Source organism: Salvelinus alpinus, chromosome 3 (genome assembly GCF_045679555.1).
Source record: "Salvelinus alpinus chromosome 3, SLU_Salpinus.1, whole genome shotgun sequence".
In the NCBI taxonomy this organism is placed as follows: domain Eukaryota; kingdom Metazoa; phylum Chordata; class Actinopteri; order Salmoniformes; family Salmonidae; genus Salvelinus; species Salvelinus alpinus.
In genome coordinates this window covers 92,426,108-92,453,955 of record NC_092088.1, presented here as the reverse complement: position 1 = coordinate 92,453,955, position 27,848 = coordinate 92,426,108, and the positions used below count along the sequence as shown (strand labels likewise).

The 27,848-nt window shown below is 43.6% G+C and overlaps 1 protein-coding gene across 1 annotated transcript in view; it reads right to left on the bottom strand.

Moving 5' to 3' along the window:
* LOC139571528 (ABC transporter G family member 23-like) overlaps positions 1–25,457 on the bottom strand; it is a 39,029-nt gene extending 13,572 nt beyond the window's left edge. The window contains exons 1-11 of the mRNA XM_071394499.1: positions 23,277–25,457; positions 19,274–19,425; positions 18,173–18,332; positions 15,071–15,225; positions 12,563–12,670; positions 11,951–12,044; positions 7,900–7,974; positions 5,671–5,851; positions 4,428–4,524; positions 4,084–4,252; positions 1,135–1,235 (exon numbers count right to left, since the gene is read on the bottom strand). Of these exons, the coding sequence (XP_071250600.1) occupies positions 1,135–1,235; positions 4,084–4,252; positions 4,428–4,524; positions 5,671–5,851; positions 7,900–7,974; positions 11,951–12,044; positions 12,563–12,670; positions 15,071–15,225; positions 18,173–18,332; positions 19,274–19,410 (1,277 nt within the window). The 5' untranslated portion in view covers positions 19,411–19,425; positions 23,277–25,457. The remainder of the gene's footprint in view (positions 1–1,134; positions 1,236–4,083; positions 4,253–4,427; positions 4,525–5,670; positions 5,852–7,899; positions 7,975–11,950; positions 12,045–12,562; positions 12,671–15,070; positions 15,226–18,172; positions 18,333–19,273; positions 19,426–23,276) is intronic.
* Positions 25,458–27,848: the final 2,391 nt, after the last annotated feature.

Sequence of the window (27,848 nt, the reverse complement as noted above, 5' to 3'; positions counted from 1 at the left end):
CCTCACCACAGATAGACATACTGGTGACTGTAGTGATGTGATTGGTTCCTGAAGATATCACTGTACCCTTCCTCACCACAGATAGACATACTGGTAACTGTAGTGCTGTGATTGGCTCCTGAAGATATCACTGTACCCTTCCTCACCACAGATAGACATACTGGTGAATGTAGTGCTGTGATTGGCTCCTGAAGATATCACTGTACCCTTCCTCATCACAGATAGACATACTGGTGACTGTAGTGATGTGATTGGCTCCTGAAGATATCACTGTACCCTTCCTCACCACAGATAGACATACTGGTGAATGTAGTGCTGTGATTGGTTCCTGAAGATATTACTGTACCCTTCCTCACCACAGAGTCATCATCACATGTTAGATGCCTTGTTGACATCACTGTCTGTCTGTCTGTCTGCCTGTCTGTCTGTCTGTCTGTCTGTCTGTCTGTCTGTCTGTCTGTCTGTCTGTCTGTCTGTCTGTCTGTCTGTCTGTCTGTCTGTCTGTCTGTCCATGTGTGTGTAAGACAGTGGAATGCTTTGTCACATTGGCAGTCATGGACAGTCATGGACAGTGATTTAAGAGAAGAGATAGAAGAGGCAAGAAGAGAGGAGAGGAGAGGAGAGGAGAGGAGAGGAGAGGAGAGGAGAGGAGAGGAGAGGAGAGGAGAGGAGAGGAGAGGAGAGGAGAGGAGAGGAAAAGAGGAGAGAAGAACAGAAGAAGACAGGAGAACAGAAGAGAAGAGAGGAGAGGAGAGAACAGAAGAGAGAAGAACAAAAGAGAAGAGAAGAGAGAAGAACAGAAGAGAAGACAGGAGAACAGAAGAGAAGAGAGGAGAGGAGAGAACAGAAGAGAGAAGAACAAAAGAGAAGAGAAGAGAGAAGAACAGAAGAGAAGAGAAGAGAGAAGAACAGAAGAGAAGACAGGAGAACAGAAGAGAAGAGAAGAGAGGAGAGAACAGAAGAGAGAAGAACAAAAGAGAAGAACAGAAGAGAAGACAGGAGAACAGAAGAGAAGAGAAGAGAAGAGAGGAGAACAGAAGAGAAGACAGGAGAACAGAAAAGAAGAGAAGAGAATAGAAGAACAAGCAAAGAAGATGAGACTAGACAAGAGACAGGTGCAGAGGTAGGACTCACCTCTTGGTCAGGTAGCTGGTAAAATTCTTTCCAAACCCGATGACGCCCCAGTACTCTCCGTTATAGGCCCCTGCAAAAGCCTCGGCGTGGGACAGGTTCACCTAGGGCAGGGAGGGACAGGGGACACCATCAGTGACTATAAATTACACCCTATTCCTCCATCTAGTGGACTACTTCTGACCAGGAGGACCGTGTTACACCCTATTCCTCCATGTAGTGGACTAAGTCTGACCAGGAGGAGAGTGTTCCACCCTATTCCTCCATCTAGTGGACTACGTCTGACCAGCAGGACAGTGTTACACCCTATTCCTCCATCTAGTGGACTAAGTCTGACCAGGAGGACAGTGTTCCACCCTATTCCTCCATCTAGTGGACTACGTCTGACCAGCAGGACAGTGTTACACCCTATTCCTCCATCTAGTGGACTAAGTCTGACCAGGAGGACAGTGTTACACCCTATTCCCCCATCTAGTGGACTACATCTGACCAGGAGGACAGTGTTACACCCTATTCCTCCATCTAGTGGACTACTTCTGACCAGGAGGACAGTGCTACACCCTATTCCTCCATCTAGTGGACTACTTCTGACCAGGAGGACCGAGTTACACCCTATTCCTCCATCTAGTGGACTACGTCTGACCAGCAGGACAGTGTTACACCCTATTCCCCCATCTAGTGGACTACTTCTGACCAGGAGGACAGTGTTACACCCTATTCCTCCATCTAGTGGACTACTTCTGACCAGGAGGACCGTGTTACACCCTATTCCTCCATCTAGTGGACTACGTCTGACCAGCAGGACAGTGTTACACCCTATTCCCCCATCTAGTGGACTACTTCTGACCAGGAGGACCGTGTTACACCCTATTCCTCCATCTAGTGGACTAAGTCTGACCAGGAGGACAGTGTTCCACCCTATTCCTCCATCTAGTGGACTACTTCTGACCAGGAGGACAGTGTTACACCCTATTCCCCCATCTAGTGGACTACTTCTGACCAGGAGGACAGTGTTACACCCTATTCCTCCATCTAGTGGACTACATCTGACCAGGAGGACAGTGTTACACCCTATTCCTCCATCTAGTGGACTACGTCTGACCAGCAGGACAGTGTTGCACCCTATTCCTCCATCTAGTGGACTACATCTGACCAGGAGGACAGTGTTACACCCTATTCCTCCATCTAGTGGACTACGTCTGACCAGCAGGACAGTGTTACACCCTATTCCTCCATCTAGTGGACTAAGTCTGACCAGGAGGACAGTGTTACACCCTATTCCTCCATCTAGTGGACTACGTCTGACCAGCAGGACAGTGTTACACCCTATTCCTCCATCTAGTGGACCATGTCTGACCAGGAGGACAGTGTTACACCCTATTCCTCCATCTAGTGGACTAAGTCTGACCAGGAGGACAGTGTGGTAGATAGAAGCAGGACAGTGTGGTAGATAGAAGCAGGACAGTATGGTAGATAGAAGCAGGACAGTGTGGTAGATAGAAGCAGGACAGTGTGGTAGATAGAAGCAGGACAGTGTGGTAGATAGAAGCAGGACAGTGTGGTAGATAGAAGCAGGACAGTGTGGTAGATAGAAGCAGGATATTGTGGTAGATAGAAGCAGGACAGTATGGTAGATAGAAGCAGGACAGTGTGGTAGATAGAAGCAGGACAGTGTGGTAGATAGAAGCAGGACAGTGTGGTAGATAGAAGCAGGACAGTGTGGTAGATAGAAGCAGGACAGTATGGTAGATAGAAGCAGGACAGTGTGGTAGATAGAAGCAGGACAGTGTGGTAGATAGAAGCAGGACAGTGTGGTAGATAGAAGCAGGACAGTGTAGTAGATAGAAGCAGGATATTGTGGTAGATAGAAGCAGGACAGTATGGTAGATAGAAGCAGGACAGTGTGGTAGATAGAAGCAGGACAGTGTGGTAGATAGAAGCAGGACAGTGTGGTAGATAGAAGCAGGACAGTGTGGTAGATAGAAGCAGGACAGTGTGGTAGATAGAAGCAGGACAATGTGGTAGATAGAAGCAGGACAGTGTGGTAGATAGAAGCAGGACAGTGTGATAGATAGAAGCAGGACAGTGTGGTAGATAGAAGCAGGACAGTATGGTAGATAGAAGCAGGACAGTGTGGTAGATAGAAGCAGGACAGTGTGGTAGATAGAAGCAGGACAGTGTGGTAGATAGAAGCAGGACAGTGTGGTAGATAGAAGCAGGACAGTGTGGTAGATAGAAGCAGGACAGTGTGGTAGATAGAAGCAGGACAGTATGGTAGATAGAAGCAGGACAGTGTGGTAGATAGAAGCAGGACAGTGTGGTAGATAGAAGCAGGACAGTGTGGTAGATAGAAGCAGGACAGTGTGATAGATAGAAGCAGGACAGTGTGATAGATAGAAGCAGGACAGTGTGGTAGATAGAAGCAGGACAGTATGGTAGATAGAAGCAGGACAGTGTGGTAGATAGAAGCAGGACAGTGTGGTAGATAGAAGCAGGACAGTGTGGTAGATAGAAGCAGGACAGTGTGGTAGATAGAAGCAGGACAGTGTGGTAGATAGAAGCAGGACAATGTGGTAGATAGAAGCAGGACAGTGTGGTAGATAGAAGCAGGACAGTGTGGTAGATAGAAGCAGGACAGTGTGGTAGATAGAAGCAGGACAGTGTGGTAGATAGAAGCAGGACAGTGTGGTAGATAGAAGCAGGACAGTGTGGTAGATAGAAGCAGGACAGTGTGGTAGATAGAAGCAGGACAATGTGGTAGATAGAAGACACTGTGCCATCTACTCAAACTGTTTCACCGTACTGTAATAACTAAACACACAACATACATTGTTGTTTTTAGGTTTTAATTAGTATTGGGGGAGGGGGAGCTGATCCAAGATTTTTACCTTGTGGAAACTTCACCCCGGAGCAAAGTCTCTCTGACTAACTAACAACCGATTGGTCCAGTACCTGTTGCACGCTGGAGTTGTCCAGGAAGGAGAGCAGGGATTGGCTGAAGGAGCTGGAGGAGGTATCATTGTTGACCACAGCCACCTGTATTCCTTTGGGGTCTCCTCCGATACACAGACACATCAGAGAGATCTGCATGACTGGCAGCAGGAACTGAAAAAACAGGGACCTGGACAGATACAATGCAATCAGACTAGGGTTGCAGAATTCTGTCAACTTTCCCAGAATTCCCAGGTATTCCAGAAATTGTGGATGGAATATTATGGGATCATCATCTTCATCATTATCCTGTCTGCCTTCCTCCAGCTCATTCTACTCCTTTAATTCATCCTCATCATCCTCACCCGGGCATTCTCTTCATCCGCACCGTGGTCTTGATAATCAGAGCTGCGATGTTCCTCCACTTTGGCATCACATGCCTGACTCGTACCTTCCAGTCCGCTACACACACACACACACACACACACACACACACACACACGTTTGTTTTACTATCCTTGTGGGGACCAAACAATTGATTCCTATTCTTCCTAACCCTAACACTTAGCCTAACCCTTACCTTAACCCCTAACCTAACCCTAAACCTAACCCTTAAGCTTAAAATAGCCTTTTTCCTTGTAGGGACCGACAAAATGTCCCCACTTGTCTGAATTTTCCTTATTTTACTATCCTTGTGAGGACTTCTGGTCCCGACAAAGATAGTAAAACCCAACCCAACCCACACACACAGTATCAAATATCTTAGGAAATTCAAGACAATAGCTGAAACACTGTAGTATTGTCATCGGTTTCCAGAGAGAAGTTAAGTTATCTAATGTCATCATGATTTCTGTAATCAGAAGAGAATAAGCTAGGAAGGAATCATCCTACCAGTAATCCTGAAATCCTCCATCTGGAATTCCCGGAAAACCTAGAAATTTCAAGAAAGTTTCCGGAATTTTGCAACCCTACATTTACCTGAGTATATACAGTGTAGTGTCCACACAACCCTACATTTACCTGAGTATATACAGTGTAGTGTCCATACAGCCCTACATTTACCTGAGTATATACAGTGTAGTGTCCATACAACCCTACATTTACCTGAGTATATACAGTATAGTGTCCATACAACCCTACATTTACCTGAGTATATACAGTGTAGTGTCCATACAACCCTACATTTACCTGAGTATATACAGTGTAGTGTCCATGCAACCCTACATTTACCTGAGTATATACAGTGTAGTGTCCATACAACCCTACATTTACCTGAGTATATACAGTGTAGTGTCCATACAACCCTACATTTACCTGAGTATATACAGTATAGTGTCCATACAACCCTACATTTACCTGAGTATATACAGTGTAGTGTCCATACAACCCTACGTTTACCTGAGTATATACAGTGTAGTGTCCATACAACCCTACATTTACCTGAGTATATACAGTGTAGTGTCCACACAACCCTACATTTACCTGAGTATATACAGTGTAGTGTCCATACAGCCCTACACTTACCTGAGTATATACAGTGTAGTGTCCATACAACCCTACATTTACCTGAGTATATACAGTGTAGTGTCCATACAGCCCTACACTTACCTGAGTATTTGGGAAGCTCTTCTACTGGTCCCAGCCCGACTCCCAGGATTGGTTGACTCTCTTCCCGGCCACTCTCAAGTGATTGGCCGCTCTCTAGTACCCCGCCCAGAGGGTAGGTGCTGTGTTTGGAGCTCACCTGGTCTGAGGTCTCACACAGCTGCAGGAAGGCTTTCTCCAGGGTCTGCAGTGGGTGGATGGGGCAGTAGAGGAGATAGACAACACAGTCAATTGAACACACATACAACACAGTCAAGTGTTTATATGATCAGTGGTCAACACAGAAAGCGGTCAACACAGAACGAACTAAGCACGGACCGACGCAGGCGTCTTTTGGACTTTGTTTTTGTCCAGACCGGCCTTGATTTCAACGTCCACGGACATTCATTCAAATCTGAGCCAATCATAGACATCTATTTTTCACAAGTTTGGATAGCACAGCACAGTACAGTAGAACACAGCAGAGTACATTACAGTACAGTAGAGCACAGCAGAGTACATTACAGTACAGTAGAGCACACTACATTACAGTACAGTAGAACACAGCAGAGTACATTACAGTACAGTAGAGCACAGTAGAGTACATTACAGTACGGTAGAGCACAGCAGAGTACACTACATTACAGTACAGTAGAGCACAGTAGAGTACATTACAGTACAGTAGAGCACAGCAGAGTACATTACAGTACAGTAGAGCACAGCAGAGTACATTACAGTACAGTAGAGCACAGCAGAGTACATTACAGTACAGTAGAGCACAGCAGAGTACACTACATTACAGTACAGTAGAGCACAGCAGAGTACACTACATTACAGTAGAGCACAGCAGAGTACATTACAGTACAGTAGAGCACAGCAGAGTACATTACAGTACAGTAGAGCACAGCAGAGTACATTACAGTACAGTAGAGCACAGCAGAGTACATTACAGTACAGTAGAGCACAGCAGAGTACACTACATTACAGTACAGTAGAGCACAGCAGAGTACATTACAGTACAGTAGAGCACAGCAGAGTACACTACATTACAGTACAGTAGAGCACAGCAGAGTACATTACAGTACAGTAGAGCACAGTAGAGTACATTACAGTACGGTAGAGCACAGCAGAGTACATTACAGTACAGTAGAGCACAGTAGAGTACATTACAGTACAGTAGAGCACAGCAGAGTACATTACAGTACAGTAGAGCACAGCAGAGTACACAACATTACAGTACAGTAGAGCACAGCAGAGTACATTACAGTACAGTAGAGCACAGCAGAGTACATTACAGTACAGTAGAGCACAGCAGAGTACATTACAGTACAGTAGAGCACAGCAGAGTACATTACAGTACAGTAGAGCACAGCAGAGTACATTACAGTACAGTAGAGCACAGTAGAGTACATTACAGTACAGTAGAGCACAGTAGAGTACACTACATTACAGTACGGTAGAGCACAGCAGAGTACAGTACATGAAAGAAAAGTATGAAATAACACATATGGAATCATGTAATAACCAATAAAGTGTTAAACAAATCAAAATATATTTTATTTGAGATTCTTCAAAGTAGATCTCATGAAGCTGGTTAAGGGAATGCCAAGAGTGTGCAAAGCTGTCATCAAGGCAAAGGGTGACTACTTTGAAGAACTATTTTGGGGTTACTACATGATTCCATATGTGTTATTTCATAGTTGTGATGTCTTCACTATTATTCTACAATGTAGAAAATAGTAAAAATAAAGAAAAACCCTTGAATGAGTAGGTGTGTCCAAACCGTCGACTGGTACTGTATGTATTTTCACCTTTCATTCAGAACCTAAAATGAACATCTGGAAAATATGTTTTTTAGACGTATTTTCAATATAATGTTGCCTACTGGGAAGGCAGTCAACAGTCAGACATCAACAGTCAGACATCTCACACAGCTGTAGGAAAGCTTTCTCCAGAGTCTACAGTGACTTGGTGGGTGGATGGTAGGAGGCAATAGGGTCAAAGTAGTGCTACTGCCTGCAGGGCTGATTGTCTAGTGGTAACACTCCTGTCACATTAAATATACTCTAGTATATACCGCCATTCAATCCCTGCTTCTACTGTACTCCCGCTTGCCTGTCCCCCTGTCTCCCTGTCCCCCTGTCTCCCTGTCCCCCTGTCTCTCCCCCCTCTGTTTCCAAATGTCTGAATAAAGTGCGAAATGTACAAAATATTCTTATAAGTAAATTGTATCCACTGTTGTTAGCTACTCACCGCAGCACTGTTCTGTTTCATCAAGGTTTCTGGTTCCCCCTCTGCCAACATTCGGCCATTCCTCATCAGACCCACCTGGAGAGATAGAAAACAGCAGTGTCATTCCAAATAATATAATAATAATATAATATATATAATATAGAGACAGTATAGAGACTGTTATAAAGTATAGACAGTATAGAGACTGTATAGAGACTGTTGTAGAGTATAGAGACAGTATAGAGACTGTTGTAGAGTATAGAGACAGTATAGAGACTGTTATAGAGTATAGAGACAGTATAGAGACTGTTATAGAGTATAGAGACTGTTATAGAGTATAGAGACTGTTATAGAGTATAGAGACAGTATAGAGACTGTTCTAGAGTATAGAGACAGTATAGAGACTGTTATAGAGTACAGAGACAGTATAGAGACTGTTATAGAGTATAGAGACAGTATAGAGACTGTTATAGAGTATAGAGACAGTATAGAGACTGTTATAGAGTATAGAGACAGTATAGAGCCTGTTATAAAGTTTAGATACTGTTATAAAGTATAGAGACAGTATAGATACTGTTATAAAGTATATATACTGTTATAAAGTATAGAGACTGTTATAGAGTATAGAGACTGTTATAGAGTATAGAGACAGTATAGTCTGTTATAGAGTATAGAGACAGTATAGAGACTGTTATAGAGTATAGAGACAGTATAGTCTGTTATATAGTATAGAGACAGTATAGAGACTGTTATAGAGTATAGAGACAGTATAGAGACTGTTATAGAGTATAGAGACAGTATAGAGACTGTTATAGAGTATAGAGGCTGTTATAGAGTATAGAGACAGTATAGAGACTGTTGTAGAGTATAGATACAGTATAGAGACTGTTATAGAGTATAGAGACAGTATAGAGACTGTTATAGAGTATAGAGACAGTATAGAGACTGTTATAGAGTATAGAGACAGTATAGAGACTGTTATAGAGTATAGAGACATTATAGAGACTGTTATAGTGTATAGAGACTGTTATAGTGTATAGAGACAGTATAGAGACTGTTATAGAGTATAGAGACAGTATAGAGACAACCAATGTTTGCTCAGATCTGAAAACATATGGCATGTATATAGAATAGAGAGTTGTCTATTAGTAGGTAGCTGTCTATCAGTAGGTAGTTGTCTATCAGTAGGTAGTTGTCTATCAGTAGGTAGTTGTCTATCAGTATCAATAGGTAGTTGTCTATTAGTAGGTAGTTGTCTATCAGTAGGTAGTTGTCTATCAGTAGGTAGTTGTCTATCAGTATCAATAGGTAGTTGTCTATCAGTAGGTAGTTGTCTATCAGTAGGTAGTTGTCTATCAGTAGGTAGTTGTCTATCAGTTTCAGTAGGTAGTTGTCTATCAGTAGGTAGTTGTCTATCAGTAGATAGTTGTCTATCAGTAGGTAGTTGTCTATCAGTAGGTAGTTGTCTATCAGTAGGTAGTTGTCTATCAGTATCAGTAGGTAGTTGTCTATCAGTAGGTAGTTGTCTATCAGTAGGTAGTTGTCTATCAGTAGGTATTTGTCTATCAGTAAGTAGCTGTCTATCAGTAGGTAGTTGTCTATCAGTAGGTAGTTGTCTATCAGTAGGTAGTTGTCTATCAGTATCAACAGGTAGTTGTCTATCAGTAGGTAGTTGTCTATCAGTAGGTAGTTGTCTATCAGTAGGTAGTTGTCTATCAGTAGGTAGTTGTCTATCAGTATCAGTAGGTAGTTGTCTATCAGTAGGTAGTTGTCTATCAGTAGATAGTTGTCTATCAGTAGGTAGTTGTCTATCAGTAGGTAGTTGTCTATCAGTAGGTAGTTGTCTATCAGTATCAGTAGGTAGTTGTCTATCAGTAGGTAGTTGTCTATCAGTAGGTAGTTGTCTATCAGTAGGTATTTGTCTATCAGTAAGTAGCTGTCTATCAGTAGGTAGTTGTCTATCAGTAGGTAGTTGTCTATCAGTAGGTAGTTGTCTATCAGTATCAGTAGGTAGTTGTCTATCAGTAGGTAGTTGTCTATCAGTAGATAGTTGTCTATCAGTAGGTAGTTGTCTATCAGTAGGTAGTTGTCTATCAGTAGGTAGTTGTCTATCAGTATCAGTAGGTAGTTGTCTATCAGTAGGTAGTTGTCTATCAGTAGGTAGTTGTCTATCAGTAGGTATTTGTCTATCAGTAAGTAGCTGTCTATCAGTAGGTAGTTGTCTATCAGTAGGTATTTGTCTATCAGTAAGTAGCTGTCTATCAGTAGGTAGTTGTCTATCAGTAGGTAGTTGTCTATCAGTATCAGTAGGTAGTTGTCTATCAGTATCAGTAGGTAGTTGTCTATCAGTAGGTAGTTGTCTATCAGTAGGTAGTTGTCTATCAGTAGGTAGTTGTCTATCAGTATCAGTAGGTAGTTGTCTATCAGTAGGTAGTTGTCTATCAGTAGGTAGTTGTCTATCAGTATCAGTAGGTAGTTGTCTATCAGTATCAGTAGGTAGTTGTCTATCAGTAGGTAGTTGTCTATCAGTAGGTAGTTGTCTATCAGTAGGTAGTTGTCTATCAGTATCAGTAGGTAGTTGTCTATCAGTATCAACAGGTAGTTGTCTATCAGTAGGTAGTTGTCTATCAGTATCAGTAGGTAGTTGTCTATCAGTAGGTAGTTGTCTATCAGTAGGTAGTTGTCTATCAGTAGGTAGTTGTCTATCAGTAGGTAGTTGTCTATTAGTAGGTAGTTGTCTATCAGTAGGTCGTTGTCTATCAGTAGGTAGTTGTCTATCAGTATCAGTAGGTAGTTGTCTATCAGTAGGTAGTTGCCTATCAGTTGGTAGTTGTCTATCAGTATCAGTAGGTATTTGTCTATCAGTAGGTAGTTGTCTATCAGTAGGTAGTTGTCTATCAGTAGGAGGTTGTCTATCAGTAGGTAGTTGTCTATCAGTAGGTAGTTGTCTATCAGTAGGTAGTTGTCTATCAGTAGGTAGTTGTCTATCAGTATCAGTAGGTAGTTGTCTATCAGTAGGTAGTTGTCTATCAGTAGGTAGTTGTCTATCAGTAGGAGGTTGTCTATCAGTAGGTAGTTGTCTATCAGTAGGTAGTTGTCAATCAGTAGGTAGTTGTCTATCAGTAGGAGATTGTCTATCAGTAGGTAGTTGTCTATCAGTAGGTAGTTGTCAATCAGTAGGTAGTTGTCTATCAGTAGGTAGTTGCCTATCAGTTGGTAGTTGTCTATCAGTATCAGTAGGTATTTGTCTATCAGTATCAATAGGTAGTTGTCTATCAGTAGGTAGCTGTCTATCAGTAGGTATTTGTCTATCAGTATCAATAGGTAGTTGTCTATCAGTAGGTATTTGTCTATCAGTAGGTAGTTGTCTATCAGTAGGTATTTGTCTATCAGTATGTAGTTGTCTATCAGTTGGTAGTTGTCTATCAGTATCAGTAGGTAGTTGTCTATCAGTAGGTAGTTGTCTATCAGTATCAGTAGGTAGTTGTCTATCAGTAGGTAGTTGTCTATCAGTAGGTAGTTGTCTATCAGTAGGAGGTTGTCTATCAGTAGGTAGTTGTCTATCAGTAGGTAGTTGTCTATCAGTTGGTAGTTGTCCATGTATATAGACTGTATCTTACCACATTGGCTTGCCTGGCCTCCTCTATGTAGTGTCTATCAGTAGGTAGTTGTCCATGTATATAGACTGTATCTTACCACATTGGCTTGCCTGGCCTCCTCTATGTAGTGTCTATCAGTAGGTAGTTATCATGTATATAGACTGTATCTTACCACATTGGCTTGCCTGGCCTCCTCTATGTAGTGTCTATCAGTAGGTAGTTGTCCATGTATATAGACTGTATCTTACCACATTGGCTTGCCTGGCCTCCTCTATGTAGTGTCTATCAGTAGGTAGTTATCATGTATATAGACTGTATCTTACCACATTGGCTTGCCTGGCCTCCTCTATGTCGTGTCTATCAGTAGGTAGTTATCATGTATATAGACTGTATCTTACCACATTGGCTTGCCTGGCCTCCTCTATGTAGTGTCTATCAGTAGGTAGTTATCATGTATATAGACTGTATCTTACCACATTGGCTTGCCTGGCCTCCTCGATGTAGTGAGTGGTGATGACTACTGATACTTTTCCAGTTTTCACAATCTCTACTAGATGCTGCCAGATCCTACAGGGACACATGACACAACTCAGTTTAAGGGCAACATCCTATGGGCCCACAAAAGGCACCCTCTGAGCCCCCAAAAGGCACCCTCTGGGCCCACAAAAGGGACCCTATGGGCCCTCAAAAAGCACCACCATGGACCACCAAAAGGCACCATATGGGCCCCCAAAAGGCACCCTCTGGGCCCCCAAAAGGCACCCTCTGGGGCCTTGGTCTAAAGTAGTTCACCACATAGGGAATAAGGGACCATCTGGGATGCAGTCTTAGCCTGATGACCTGCCTGGGTTACCTGGGAAACAATGACCTGGTTGAGTTTTCTTTATCCATGAAACATCTCAGAGTGCTGGTCTAGGATCAATTTATCCTTTTAAATCCTAATGAATAAGAGGAGGGATCTGATCCTAGATCAGCACTCAAAGGTGTGAGACTGGTCTTTGAAGGCATGAGGTTGGGTAGAATAGTTGGGTTTTCACAGTTTGGTTTTGGTTGGATGAGTGTGTGTGCGGGTGTCCAGTACATACTTGGCTCTCAGCACAGGGTCCACCCCGACTGTGGGTTCATCCAGAATCAATAACTGGGGGTTCTGAAGTAAGGCTGCTCCAAGAGACACCCTCCGTTTCTGCCCTCCGCTGTAAACACACACACACACACACACACACACACACACACACACACACACACACACACACACACACACACACACACACACACACACACACACACACACACACACACACACACACACACACACACACACACACACACACACACACACACACACACACACACACACAGGACAGAGAGCTGTTGGTTCTGTACAGTCAGGATACTGGGACTGGCCACCCCTCATAGCTTGGTTCCTCTCTAGGTTTCTTCCTAGGTTTTGGCCTTTCTAGGGAGTTTTTCCTAGCCACTGTGCTTCTACACCTGCATTGCTTGCTGTTTGGGGTTTTAGGCTGGGTTTCTGTACAGCACTTTGATATATCAGCTGAAGTAAGAAGGGCTTTATAAATGCATTTCATTGATTGATTGATTGATTGATTGATTGATTGATTGAAGTGAAGGACTGTTAATCCACATGGGTCGCCAGTTGCCCATCCCTGTCCTAAGTGAATATGCTGTAATTAAATACAAATTATTTAAAGGGATACTTCGGCATTTTGACAATGCTAGTAGATTCCCATAGAATTCCAGTCATTGTGCTAATGCTGGTGGCTCGCGAAACTACCTCTAACTTCCTTCATACTGGACACAGAGACATAAAAACGTAAAGGGCCTCTGCCAAAATCCTGAAGTATCCCTTTAATTTCTTAATGCCTTATTTTGAAGGCCTAATTTTACCCTAATACAGTGGCCTACAACTCATGGTTTACAGGCCACATCAAGTTCTGCAAGTCACATTATGCTGGCTTGCAAAGTGATGTGTCATTCCTATTGAAATCCAACCAGAGCAGAGGATATCCAACATTTTGAATTTGTATTCACCTGCAACCTGCATTGTGAATGACTGCCAGAGTTGGGAAGACTCAAATATCAGACTACCTAAAGCAATAAACTGGAACAACCATTTCAGCAACTCTGATTATTAACACCAACACTGGGGTTATTTAACACCACCGAGTGTTAATTTAACTCCTGAATCAACACTAGAAATGTTACACTGAATAATCAACGCCAGGTAACACTGGCCAGTTTGCTGTGTACTCTTACTCTTACATCTAAGAGTAATAAGCAAGCATTGAGGAGTTGTTTTGATGGAAGTGAGGGAGCCTTCTTTTTGGCATTGACATCTTGACAAATGTCTGTTGCATAACGCCTACCTCGTTTCAGACAGGGCGGACTCCACAGCATTTTTACATGACAGAAGCCCGTGACACACAAACATAAACCTCCTCAGGGGGAAACCGTTTCCTTCTCTTTCTATCTCTCTTGGTTGTAGCCTACTTTTCCCCCAGATCAAAGTGAGATATACTGAGTCCCAAACGGCACCCTATTTCCTATATAGTGCACTACTGGTCAAATGTAGTGCACTATACTGGGGATATGGTCCCATTTGGGACTCAGCCATAGTCTAGGCACAGGGGAAGGAGATTAAAACCCCCTATAGACCAACTGGAGAGCCCAAAATGTTTGAAATGTCCCTGTCCACCTCTTTTCCCGAAGTCATTAACTACAGGACAGTATCAGCCATATGCTGATACGTACCAAGTGCTGCTTATATTTGGGACAAGTGTAGTTTGTAATTTATTTATAATTTTAAATGGAATATCATAATTTTTGGGGCATTAATGGGAATAGTTTCCCATTCACAATTAGCGATGGTGACCCCAAAGTCTTGCTGCCAAGCCGTTTCCCACCACAAAACACCAGAACATGGATAAAAAGAGTAGAAACAGCTCACCTGTTTTTACTCTGTAAATTGACTATTAGATGTTCAATGATTATTTTTTAAATAAATAGTTTCACCATATTAAAAGAGGTCAGTTCACGTAACAAGGTTGACCTTAAAATGAGGGACAGAAGTAAATGAATCACTAAACACATTAAATAAATAATAATCTTCCGAAATGACTGTCAAAACAACAACATGACTAGGACTTTACAATGATGGTGAAACGTGGAGAAATGCTGGGGTTAAGTGGGTTAAAATCTTCCTAGGGTTGACGGAGGGACATGTCACAATGCAGAATTATGGCACATTAGTATGCCTTTATTCATATTAAAAATGTATGTGGTCTATATTAAAACACACTTAATTTGATATCACAGGCTTTTAAAATTCAATATTGGTGCACAACTTGTACTTAAAATATAAATATCAAAGGGACGCGAAAGGCACTTATTTAGTGGAACCATCCTGTTGTATATGTAGCGTTGTTTATTTTTAAGGGAGCTAGCATGGAGTATGATTTATTCCAGCTCGTAAATAAAATGGCATCGAGTTAACAATGCTCCGAAAGCTGAAGGAAAGGTTTCTGGAAATTCTCTGAACTTTGGGAAAGATACTGGAATTTTGCAACCCTAATTACCTGAGTTTTCCAACCAGGCTGCTGTTGTGAGGTAGGTCCAGGAAGTCCACCAGGAAGTCCATGCGTGCCTGGGTGTCCGTAGCTGACAGGCCGTGGATCCGTCCGAAGAACGTCAGAGTGTCACTGATAGAAAACTCATTGTACAACGCCAGGTCCTAAAGGAGAACACAATGTTATGTCATGGTATGTGTTGTGTTTTGGTGTGTTGTGTTAATCAAGTGTTCGGCTGTGAGCTGTTAGTTGAAATCTTGGAAATAGAACCAGAAGGTAATTTTACGCTGAGCAGTGTGAACCTCTCGTGGAGCTGTGCTGCTTATGCCCAGGTTTCATTTAAGTGAAAAGGAGAGTCTCATGCCCAGCCAAAGTTAGGAGTCTAGTACAGCAGGCCAGTAACACGAGATACCTCTTCTGTACCATGGGGGAGGGGCCGTGCTATCCGGGATCCTTGGGACATCCCCACCCTAAACCATAACCCTAACCCGAACCTTAACCCCAACCCTAACCCCTACCCCCTAACCTTCCCTTAAATGTCTCAACTTCATATTCATCATCTCCAGCACCACCCCAACATCAACATATGTGAAAATAGCGCGTTTCTATGATTTGTAGTAAAAAAAGATAGAGGAAGATAAGTAGACAATTAGTAGACAATTACTAGGCAATGCCTGCTCATAATTGACTAAAATCACATGATCCACACCGATGATGTCATTGTCATTGTCATCTTCCTCTATTTTCTTTACTACAAAACATAGAAACACTCCATTTTAACATATGTTGATGTTGTGGTGGTGCTGGAGATGATGAACATGAAGTGAAACATAAAAAAAATATATTAAATTGATGTACTTTTTAACTCCCTTTTCTCCCCAATTTCGTGATATCCATTTGGTAGTTACAGTCTAGTCCCATCGATGCAACTCCCGTATGGACTCGGGAGAGGCGAAGGTCGAGAGTCATGCATCCTCCGAAACACGACCCCGCCAAGCCGCACTGCTTTTTGACACACTGCTCGCTTAACCCGGAAGCCAGCCGCACCGATGTGTCGGAGGAAACACCGTCCAGCTGGCGACAGAAGTCAGCGTGCACTGCGCCCGGCCCGCCACAAGGAGTCGCTAGATCGTGACGGGACAAGGACATCCCGGCCGGCCAAACCCTCCCCTAACACGGACGATGCTGAGCCAATTGTGCGCCGCCTCACGGGTCTCCCGGTCGCGGCCCGGCTGCGACACAGCCTAGGATTGGACCAGGGTCTGTAGTGACACCTTCGACCACTGCGCCAGTCAGAAGGCCCAAGTTGATTTTTTTTTAAATGTCCCTTTAACCTTAACCCCTAACCCCTTACCTTAACCTTAACCTTAACCTTAACCCCTACCCTTACCCTAACATTAACCCTAACCTTAACCAAGGACCATGGAGGATGACACACCCCGGCTATGACTCTATTCCTAAGTAACTGATTGGCTAGCGGGTGAAAATACACATCTAATCTAGTTACCATGGCGTTCCGCATATCTCAATTCGCCCTTGCACTCCTAAACAACATTTTTAAAAACTTTTAGCTTATGTCAAACCTATAAAAGTCAGTCCTCTGTTCATAACAGCTTCTAGTTTTGAGAACAGAAAACTGTAATGAGATCGAATGTTTCATCTATGAGAAATTAGCAGAATGTCGGCCAGGTTTCATCTAGCTCCATCTCCCACTTCCCGCCACTGGACTTCCTCTCATCAAATTTGGTGGTGAGAAGAAGTTCTAAACGAATGCTTCAGATTTATACATCCATTGAGACACCTGTCTCCTTCTTCTACTGTATCTGTGCCACACCTGTCTCCTTCTTCTACTGTATCTGTGCCACACCTGTCTCCTTCTTCTACTGTATCTGTGCCACACCTGTCTTCTTCTACTGTATCTGTGTCACACCTGTCTTCTTCTTCTACTGTATCTGTGCCACACCTGTCTTCTTCTTCTACTGTATCTGTGCCACACCTGTCTCCTTCTTCTACTGTATCTGTGCCACACCTGTCTCCTTCTTCTACTGTATCTGTGCCACACCTGTCTCCTTCTTCTACTGTATCTGTGCCACACCTGTCTCCTTCTTCTACTGTATCTGTGCCACACCTGTCTCCTTCTACTGTATCTGTGCCACACCTGTCTCCTTCTTCTACTGTATCTGTGCCACACCTGTCTCCTTCTTCTACTGTATCTGTGCCACACCTGTCTCCTTCTACTGTATCTGTGCCACACCTGTCTCCTTCTTCTACTGTATCTGTGCCACACCTGTCTCCTTCTTCTACTGTATCTGTGCCACACCTGTCTCCTTCTTCTATTGTATCTGTGCCACACCTGTCTCCTTCTTCTACTGTATCTGTGCCACACCTGTCTCCTTCTTCTACTGTATCTGTGCCACACCTGTCTCCTTCTTCTACTGTATCTGTGCCACACCTGTCTCCTTCTTCTACTGTATCTGTGCCACACCTGTCTCCTTCTTCTACTGTATCTGTGCCACACCTGTCTCCTTCTTCTACTGTATCTGTGCCACACCTGTCTTCTTCTTCTACTGTATCTGTGCCACACCTGTCTCCTTCTTCTACTGTATCTGTGCCACACCTGTCTCCTTCTTCTACTGTATCTGTGCCACACCTGTCTCCTTCTTCTACTGTATCTGTGCCACACCTGTCTCCTTCTACTGTGTCTGTGCCACACCTGTCTCCTTCTTCTACTGTATCTGTGCCACACCTGTCTCCTTCTTCTACTGTATCTGTGCCACACCTGTCTCCTTCTACTGTATCTGTGCCACACCTGTCTCCTTCTACTGTATCTGTGCCACACCTGTCTCCTTCTTCTACTGTATCTGTGCCACACCTGTCGACAGGCTGTCTTCCTGCAGCTGCTGAGGAGGTAAGCTCATCTGAACATACAACATCTCCCTTAAACACGAGTAAGACGCTTTGTGAATACGGACATACTGTGGAGTATGTTCTACTGTTTACCTGTGGTATGTAGTGTACATATAATGTAACAGTTTACCTGTGGTATGTGGTGTAGCTATAAGGTAACATTTTACCTGTGGTATGTAATGTACCTATAAGGTAACAGTTTACCTGTGGCATGTACCCCACCATCCTCCCAGGGACCTGGTGTCCAGGAAATGCGGGCGGCTTCCCCAACACGCTGATGTGCCCTCGGGAGATCTTCAGTGTTCCCAGAATGCATTTCAACAGCGTGGTCTTCCCACATCCACTCGGACCCAGCAGGCCGTAGCTGCAAGGTAAGAGGGAACAGAATGTTGGGTTAAAAGAATGGACGTAAGAGCTAAACCATAGATATCTTCTATAGCCCTCAAACTCAACTCTGGACCTCCAAGCCAGTTCCACTGCATTTTTGTCATTGTTCCCCTCTAGTCAGGGACAGAGTTAGACCTGGGACACCAGGTGGGTGTAATTAATGATCAGGTATAACAGAAAACCAGCAGGTTCCGGACCTCGTAGGGTCAGAGTTGAATATCCCTGTACTATAGTATGATAGTATGATAGTACGACAGTATGATAGTATGATAGTATGATAGCATTGCTACCTGTATTACTCAGTATGGTCTGAATCCTAATTGTAACTCGCATAAAACTTCCAATGACATCAATGCGTGATTCACGTGAAAATCCAAGTGAAGCCTAAATTTTACCATACGCAAGTGCGCAACGCAAGCATGCAATTATGTTGTTTACTTGTTAAAAGTATAGATTATCATTAGGCTTTAAAGGGATAGTTGACCCAAATAAAAAAATGACATATTGGTTTCCTTATCAGGGCCGGACTATTGCATTTGGGGTCCTGGAAAACAGCTAACTTCCTGCATTTCAACACATTTTGTGACCTCAAGAGGGCCCACAACCCCCCCCCCCCCCAAAACGGGGGCCCTGGGGCCCTGCGTGCCTGTTCGGTAATCAGGCCCTGTTTCTTAACCTGTAAGCAGTCTATGGACAAGGTATGATAGCAATCCATGCTTTGGTTTTGTTTACTTGGCCATTGTTTCAAATGTGGCACAAATCCAATGCAAGTCAAAGGTACCTACAGTATATTAGTATTTTCGCGCTTCATGTCCAAATCATCATAAAGAGTCTAAAACTTGTCACTCAATTAACTTACTTATATATTATTTGGACATGAAGCGGGATTTTGCTGTAATGTCAGTGTGGATTACTCACATGTGTCCCTGTGACACGGTCAAGTTGAGGTTATTCAGGACTTTGAGTTTCCCGTACGACCGACACACTTCCCGACAACGGATCGCCGAACCCTCCAATCCGGGGGAGGGGGGAGGAGCATCCTGGTCTGCCTTCATCCTTCCCTCTGTCAACTGGAAGAAGAAAAACAAACACATGTAAAAAATAATAATAATAATATAATAACAATAATAATATATATTTCCCCCCATAATTGTCACTTTATTAAGACAGGAATAGTAGTGAACAACAGGGGGATATAGATGCAGAATAGCAGTGGGGTCCAGATTGGTACAGTGCTGGTACCAACAGTGTATATATAGCAGCCACTGTTACCCATGCTGGGGTGGTGTATATATAGCAGCCACTGTTACCCATGCTGGGGTGGTGTATATATAGCAGCCACTGTTACCCATACTGGGGTGGTGTATATATAGCAGCCACTGTTACCCATGCTGGGGTGGTGTATATATAGCAGCCACTGTTACCCATACTGGGGTGGTGTATATATAGCAGGCACTGTTAACCATACTGGGGTGGTGTATATATAGCAGCCACTGTTACCCATACTGGGGTGGTGTATATATAGCAGCCACTGTTACCCATACTGGGGTGGTGTATATATAGCAGCCACTGTTACCCATACTGGGGTGGTGTATATATAGCAGCCACTGTTAACCAGGCTGGGTGGTGTATATATAGCAGCCACTGTTACCCATACTGGGGTGGTGTATATATAGCAGCCACTGTTAACCATACTGGGGTGGTGTATATATAGCAGCCACTGTTACCCATACTGGGGTGGTGTATATATAGCAGCCACTGTTAACCATACTGGGGTGGTGTATATATAGCAGCCACTGTTACCCATACTGGGGTGGTGTATATATAGCAGCCACTGTTAACCATACTGGGGTGGTGTATATATAGCAGCCACTGTTACCCATGTTGGGGTGGTGTATATATAGCAGCCACTGTTACCCATACTGGGGTGGTGTATATATAGCAGCCACTGTTACCCATGCTGGGGTGGTGTATATATAGCAGCCACTGTTACCCATGCTGGGGTGGTGTATATATAGCAGCCACTGTTACCCATGCTGGGGTGGTGTATATATAGCAGCCTCTGTTACCCATACTGGGGTGGTGTATATATAGCAGCCTCTGTTACCCATACTGGGGTGGTGTATATATAGCAGCCACTGTTACCCATACTGGGGTGGTGTATATATAGCAGCCACTGTTACCCATGCTGGGGTGGTGTATATATAGCAGCCACTGTTAACCAGGCTGGGTGGTGTATATATAGCAGCCACTGTTACCCATACTGGGGTGGTGTATATATAGCAGCCACTGTTAACCAGGCTGGGTGGTGTATAAATAGCAGCCACTGTTACCCATGCTGGGGTGGTGTATATATAGCAGCCACTGTTACCCATACTGGGGTGGTGTATATATAGCAGCCACTGTTACCCATACTGGGGTGGTGTATATATAGCAGCCACTGTTAACCAGGCTGGGTGGTGTATATATAGCAGCCACTGTTAACCATACTGGGGTGGTGTATATATAGCAGCCACTGTTACCCATACTGGGGTGGTGTATATATAGCAGCCACTGTTAACCATACTGGGGTGGTGTATATATAGCAGCCACTGTTACCCATACTGGGGTGGTGTATATATAGCAGCCACTGTTACCCATACTGGGGTGATGTATATATAGCAGCCACTGTTACCCATACTGGGGTGGTGTATATATAGCAGCCACTGTTACCCATACTGGGGTGGTGTATATATAGCAGCCACTGTTAACCTCTACACCAGTCTTGAGATTCTGGTGCATGTTGACGTTTATTGTCACAAATTGTTGCCCTTGTAGACGAACTGAGTGATTTCCACTAGATAGTCTAGCTGCCAAGACAAAATTGTCTGTCATAAAAATCCATTTAAAAAAAGCTTTTTGTTCTTAATTTAAGGTTAGGGTTAGGCATTAGTGGTAACAGTGTGATTAAGGTTTAAAATTCAATTTTATGACTTTGTTGCTGTGACAGCTAGTGACCATTCTTCAGAGCTGCCTCCAGGGCAAGATTCATGACAATAAATGCCAACCTGCCCATCTGGCGCTCTAGGCAGGCTAGAATAAACACTTCAAGTATTTGAAAGATTTCAAATAGAATGTAAACCCAGGTCTGGTGGTGCAGTGTGCAGCCTGCATCGATTCAAGGTCGTAGAGCAATCCTAACTAGGTGTCGCCCCCAAATGGCACCCTATTCCCTACGTAGTGCATTACTTAGAGGCTATAGTGGTATATATAGGGAGTCATTTGGGATGCACACTGGGTCAAATCATCTTTAATCCCTGCCTCCTTTCCCTGGCTTCCCTTGTTTCAGTCTCCCTTTCTCTGTGTTGGCTTCCCCGTTCTCCCTCACTTAATCCAGCATCTTTCATTCCACCGTTGGGAGATTAGAGGGAAACCACTCCGTAATCTGACTCTATTGATCAAGATCACCTTCTTTGACACAGTGCCACATGTAGTCTGTGTACCAGTCTGTTTAGATAACATTCCACTCCTTTCACTCTGTGTGTTAGGTGCCAAAGAATGTTTGGCAATGAAACAATGAGTGCAAAGCGTAGAATGTTAGCTGAACCAACTGGTACCCAAGCTATGACACATGGCAGCATATGTACAGAAAGGAACTGTTGTTGTACTGTACTAACATTGTAATATAGGATATAGTTTAGTGAGACATTATAGGACTATAGCCTTTCTACACAGACAGACAGCATTAATTCACTGCAAAATAATTTCGGACATGGGTTCTTATCTTTGTGTGAAGAATAAATTCAAGTTCAACGTTTTTATTAATCAAATTGCAGACAACAAACACTCTCTGAAATACTTGATATTAACAGATTAAAAGACTCCATCTGCAGTTAAAGAAGCTCCATAAAACAAGTAATCGTCAAATAGGATAATAATAATAATTTCAGTCATATAACAAACAGATGTTACAATATTTAGTAAAGCATCCAGTTCAGGGGTGTGAAACATGCGGCCAGCGGGCCAGATCCGGCCCTTGAGACAATTCAATCCGGCCCGCTGGTGGTTTGAGAAAAAAAAAAAATATATATTTAACCTGCCTCGTACCCCTGCACATTGACTCGGTACCGGTACTCCCTGTATATAGCCTTGTTATTGTTATTAATTGTAAATAAGAATTTGTTCTTAACTGACTTGGCTAGATAAATAAAGTTTAAAGAAAAAAAATACATTGAAAAAAACATAAGCCCCAAAGAAAATTTGCAAATGTTCTTACTTTTTAACTCTGCATTGTTGGTTAGGGCTTATAAGTCAGCATTTCACAGTAAAGTCTACACCTGTTGTAGTTGGTTAGGGCTTATAAGTCAGCATTTCACAGTAAAGTCTACACCTGTTGTAGTTGGTTAGGGCTTGTAAGTAAGCATTTCACAGTAAAGTCTACACCTGTTGTAGTTGGTTAGGGCTTGTAAGTAAGCATTTCACAGTAAAGTCTACACCTGTTGTATTCGGCGCATGTAACACATACAATTTGATTTGATTTAAAATGTCTAAAACCAAAATCTAAACGGTGTAGAAATGAGAATAGACCTACATTTATAATCCAGTTTGCTAACAGTCATCGAAACAGTCAGGGAGCAGAGAAAACTCCAACACTAATGGTTGGAGGAATATTGTTTTTGTACATTTTGACAGTGAGGAAATACAACCAATTTCAGGTGTAGCCCTTTGGACCACGATGGAGAACGGTTGGAAGAGCCTGACTACACTTGATGAGTCTGACAAGTGACAAATCGATCCATCGTTATCATTTCAGATATGCTCCGATACGGTACCATACCGTTAGCCAATCTTTGAAAGAACCACAGGAAAGCAAATACAGAAACACCAGCTGTAATTTAGCCAACTAGGAAAACACTGGTCCTAAATTACAACAGGGACTCACCTGAAAAGGTTCCCTTACACAAGAAGGAGCTGAAGTCTAGAAGATGGAGAGCAACAACATAGCCTATAGCACTGTAGCAATGCGTGTGAGTGTGCCTAGCCTACTGTGTGAAAACATGAACCAACAGAACTAAACATTGTGTGAAGATCAGCTGACAGCTCCATGTCATCAGGGTGTAGTTGGGCCTATTTCAAAGTGGTAGAACAGGTTGGTTCTTGAGAAGGGAGAAGAGGCATTATTCAGACTGAACACATGCAGGCCTCTTGCTCCGGAATGAACGCACCTGTTCACCTACTACTAAATTACTTAACAGAAGTAGCTACAGATGTAAGATCTTAAATTGATCACTTTTGTTGCAGAGAATTGTCCTGCACAGCAGGAAATGGAAACTTCTAGTGTATTCAAGGTACAAAAAGGCTTCTAAAGTTTGTAATTTCCAGTTTAAAAAGTCAACCCCTACAAAAAAATTAAAACAACAATAGACACTTCAAATCAAATGTTATTGGTCACCTACACCTGGTTAGCAGATGTCAATGCGAGTGTAGCGAAATGCTTGTGCTTCTAGTTCCGACCATGCAGTAATATCTAACAAGTAATCTAACAATTTCACAACAACTACCTTATACACACAAGTGTAAAGGAATGATCAAGAAAATGTACATATAAATATATGGATGAGCGATGGCCGTGCGGCATAGGCAAGATGCAGTAGATGGTATAGAGTACAGTATATACATATGAGATGAGTAATGTAGGGTATGTAAACATTATATAAAGTGAAATTTTTTAAAGTGACTAGTGATACATTTATTACATCAAATTATTAAAGTGGCTAGAGATTGAGTCAGTATGTTGGCAGCAGCCACTCAATGTTAGTGATGGCTGTTTAACAGTCTGATGGCCTTGAGATAGAAGCTGTTTTTCAGTCTCTCGGTCCCTGCTTTGATGCACCTGTTCTGACCTCGCTTTCTGGATGATAGCGGGGTGAAAAGGCAGTGGCTCGGGTGGTTGTTGTCCTTGATGATCTTTTTGGCCTTCCTGTGACATCGGGTGGTGTAGGTGTCCTGGAGGACAGGTAGTTTGCCCCCGGTGATGCGTTGTGCAGACCTCACTACCCTCTGGAGAGCCTTGCGGTTGTGGGCGGAGCAGTTTCCGTACCAGGCGGTACCAGGCGGGACCATCTTGGCTTTTTGCATTAGTTTCCCTAGTTTAGGTCTATGTGTGGCTGCATTAGTTTCCCTAGTTTAGGTCTATGTGTGGCTGCATTAGTTTCCCTAGTTTAGGTCTATGTGTGGCTGCATTCGTTTCTGTAGTTTAGGTCTATGTGTGGCTGCGTTAGTTTCTGTAGTTTAGGTCTATGTGTGGCTGCGTTAGTTTCTGTAGTTTAGGTCTATGTGTGGCTGCGTTAGTTTCTGTAGTTTAGGTCTATGTGTGGCTGCGTTAGTTTCTGTAGTTTAGGTCTATGTGTGGCTGCGTTAGTTTCTGTAGTTTAGGTATATGTGTGGCTGCATTAGTTTCCCTAGTTTAGGTCTATGTGTGGCTGCGTTAGTTTCTGTAGTTTAGGTCTATGTGTGGCTGCGTTAGTTTCTGTAGTTTAGGTCTATGTGTGGCTGCATTCGTTTCTGTAGTTTAGGTCTATGTGTGGCTGCGTTAGTTTCTGTAGTTTAGGTCTATGTGTGGCTGCGTTAGTTCCCCTAGTTTAGGTCTATGTGTGGCTGCATTAGTTTCCCTAGTTTAGGTCTATGTGTGGCTGCATTAGTTTCTGTAGTTTAGGTCTATGTGTGGCTGCATTAATTCCCCTAGTTTAGGTCTATGTGTGGCTGCATTAGTTTCTGTAGTTTAGGTCTATGTGTGGCTGCGTTAGTTTCTGTAGTTTAGGTCTATGTGTGGCTGCGTTAGTTTCTGTAGTTTAGGTCTATGTGTGGCTGCATTAGTTCCCCTAGTTTAGGTCTATGTGTGGCTGCATTAGTTTCCCTAGTTTAGGTCTATGTGTGGCTGCATTAGTTTCCCTAGTTTAGGTCTATGTGTGGCTGCATTAGTTTCTGTAGTTTAGGTCTATGTGTGGCTGCATTAGTTCCCCTAGTTTAGGTCTATGTGTGGCTGCATTAGTTTCTGTAGTTTAGGTCTATGTGTGGCTGCAGGATGCCATCTTAGCAAAATATATATAAATATATATATATATATATATATATAACCTATATTGTTTCAATCTAAAACAAAATGGCCCCCCCAAAGAAATGGATAGGCCCTATACTGTTGCAGTTACGGCGAGGGACGCCATTTTCTTTGGAGCTTGTGTTGCACTGATACGTTCCCAGGTTTTCAAGACACCCTGGTTGGAGGATTCCTAGATTTCCTGTGTATTCCCTCCTGATTTCAGGAATCTTCCAACCGGGATTTCTGGGAAACCTGGGAATTTTGGGAAAGTTAGCGGAATATTCCAACCCTAGGATATACACTATTCCAAAGAATTATTCCCAAATTGACCTCTCCTACCTTCCTGAGGAAACCTGTGGTGTATGGAATTGTCCCAAGAGGACAATTAAGCAATAAGGACCGAGGGGGTGTGGTATATGGCCAATATAACACGGCTAAGGGCTGCTCTTAAGCACGACGCAACGTGGAGTGCCTGGATACAATCCTTAGCCGTGGTGGGAGCTGGTTCGGGTCCCCGTTTTGACTTGATGGGAGATCTGTCGACGTGTGTGTGTTTGGGGGAGTTGAGAAAATGGAAAGAAGGGAATAATGATGAAGAGAATAGACAAGACCAGGGAAGAGAGGAGGATGGTTGAAGATATGTCCTGGGCTAGTCCCCATGACTTGAAGAGAGGAGGATGGTAGGAGATATGTCCTGGGCTAGTCCCCATGACTTGAAGAGAGGAGGATGGTAGGAGATATGTCCTGGGCTAGTCCCCATGACTTGAAGAGAGGAGGATGGTAGGAGATATGTCCTGGGCTAGTCCCCATGACTTGAAGAGAGGAGGATGGTAGGAGATATGTCCTGGGCTAGTCCCCATGACTTGAAGAGAGGAGGATGGTAGGAGATATGTCCTGGGCTAGTCCCCATGACTTGAAGAGAGGAGGATGGAAGGAGATATGTCCTGGACTAGTCCCCATGACTTGAAGATAGGAGGATGGTAGGAGATATGTCCTGGGCTAGCCCCCATGACTTGAAGAGAGGAGGATGGTAGGAGATATGTCCTGGGCTAGTCCCCATGACTTGAAGAGAGGAGGATGGAAGGAGATATGTCCTGGGCTAGTCCCCATGACTTGAAGAGAGGAGGATGGTAGGAGATATGTCCTGGGCTAGTCCCCATGACTTGAAGAGAGGAGGATGGAAGGAGATATGTCCTGGGCTAGTCCCCATGACTTGAAGAGAGGAGGATGGTTGAAGATATGTCCTGGGCTAGTCCCCATGACTTGAAGAGAGGAGGATGGTAGGAGATATGTCCTGGGCTAGTCCCCATGACTTGAAGAGAGGACGATGGTAGGAGATATGTCCTGGGCTAGTCCCCATGACTTGAAGAGAGGAGGATGGTAGGAGATATGTCCTGGGCTAGTCCCCATGACTTGAAGAGAGGAGGATGGTAGGAGATATGTCCTGGGCTAGTCCCCATGACTTGAAGAGAGGAGGATGGTAGGAGATATGTCCTGGGCTAGTCCCCATGACTTGAAGAGAGGAGGATGGTAGGAGATATGTCCTGGGCTAGTCCCCATGACTTGAAGAGAGGAGGATGGAAGGAGATATGTCCTGGGCTAGTCCCCATGACTTGAAGAGAGGAGGATGGTAGGAGATATGTCCTGGGCTAGTCCCCATGACTTGAAGAGAGGAGGATGGTAGGAGATATGTCCTGGGCTAGTCCCCATGACTTGAAGAGAGGAGGATGGTAGGAGATATGTCCTGGGCTAGTCCCCATGACTTGAAGAGAGGAGGATGGTAGGAGATATGTCCTGGGCTAGTCCCCATGACTTGAAGAGAGGAGGATGGTAGGAGATATGTCCTGGGCTAGTCCCCATGACTTGAAGAGAGGAGGATGGTAGGAGATATGTCCTGGGCTAGTCCCCATGACTTGAAGAGAGGAGGATGGTAGGAGATATGTCCTGGGCTAGTCCCCATGACTTGAAGAGAGGAGGATGGTAGGAGATATGTCCTGGGCTAGTCCCCATGACTTGAAGAGAGGAGGATGGTAGGAGATATGTCCTGGGCTAGTCCCCATGACTTGAAGAGAGGAGGATGGTAGGAGATATGTCCTGGGCTAGTCCCCATGACTTGAAGAGAGGAGGATGGTAGGAGATATGTCCTGGGCTAGCCAGCATAACGTCAGAGACAGGTGCTGCAATGGACAGAATGTCAGAGATGTGCCTTGCTGTCTTTTGAGAGTCATCCTGTGTTACAGAACAAGTGCCTTGCTCAAGGGCATAATGGTAGTAGGTCCAGGTCTCCAGGTCGCAGTTGTAAATGAGAACTTGTTCTCAACTAGCCTACCTGGTTAAATAAAGGTGAAATAAAAATAAATAAATACAAGTAGACACCAGAAGCTCTTCAGTAGCCAATTCAGTCCCAACCTTTTC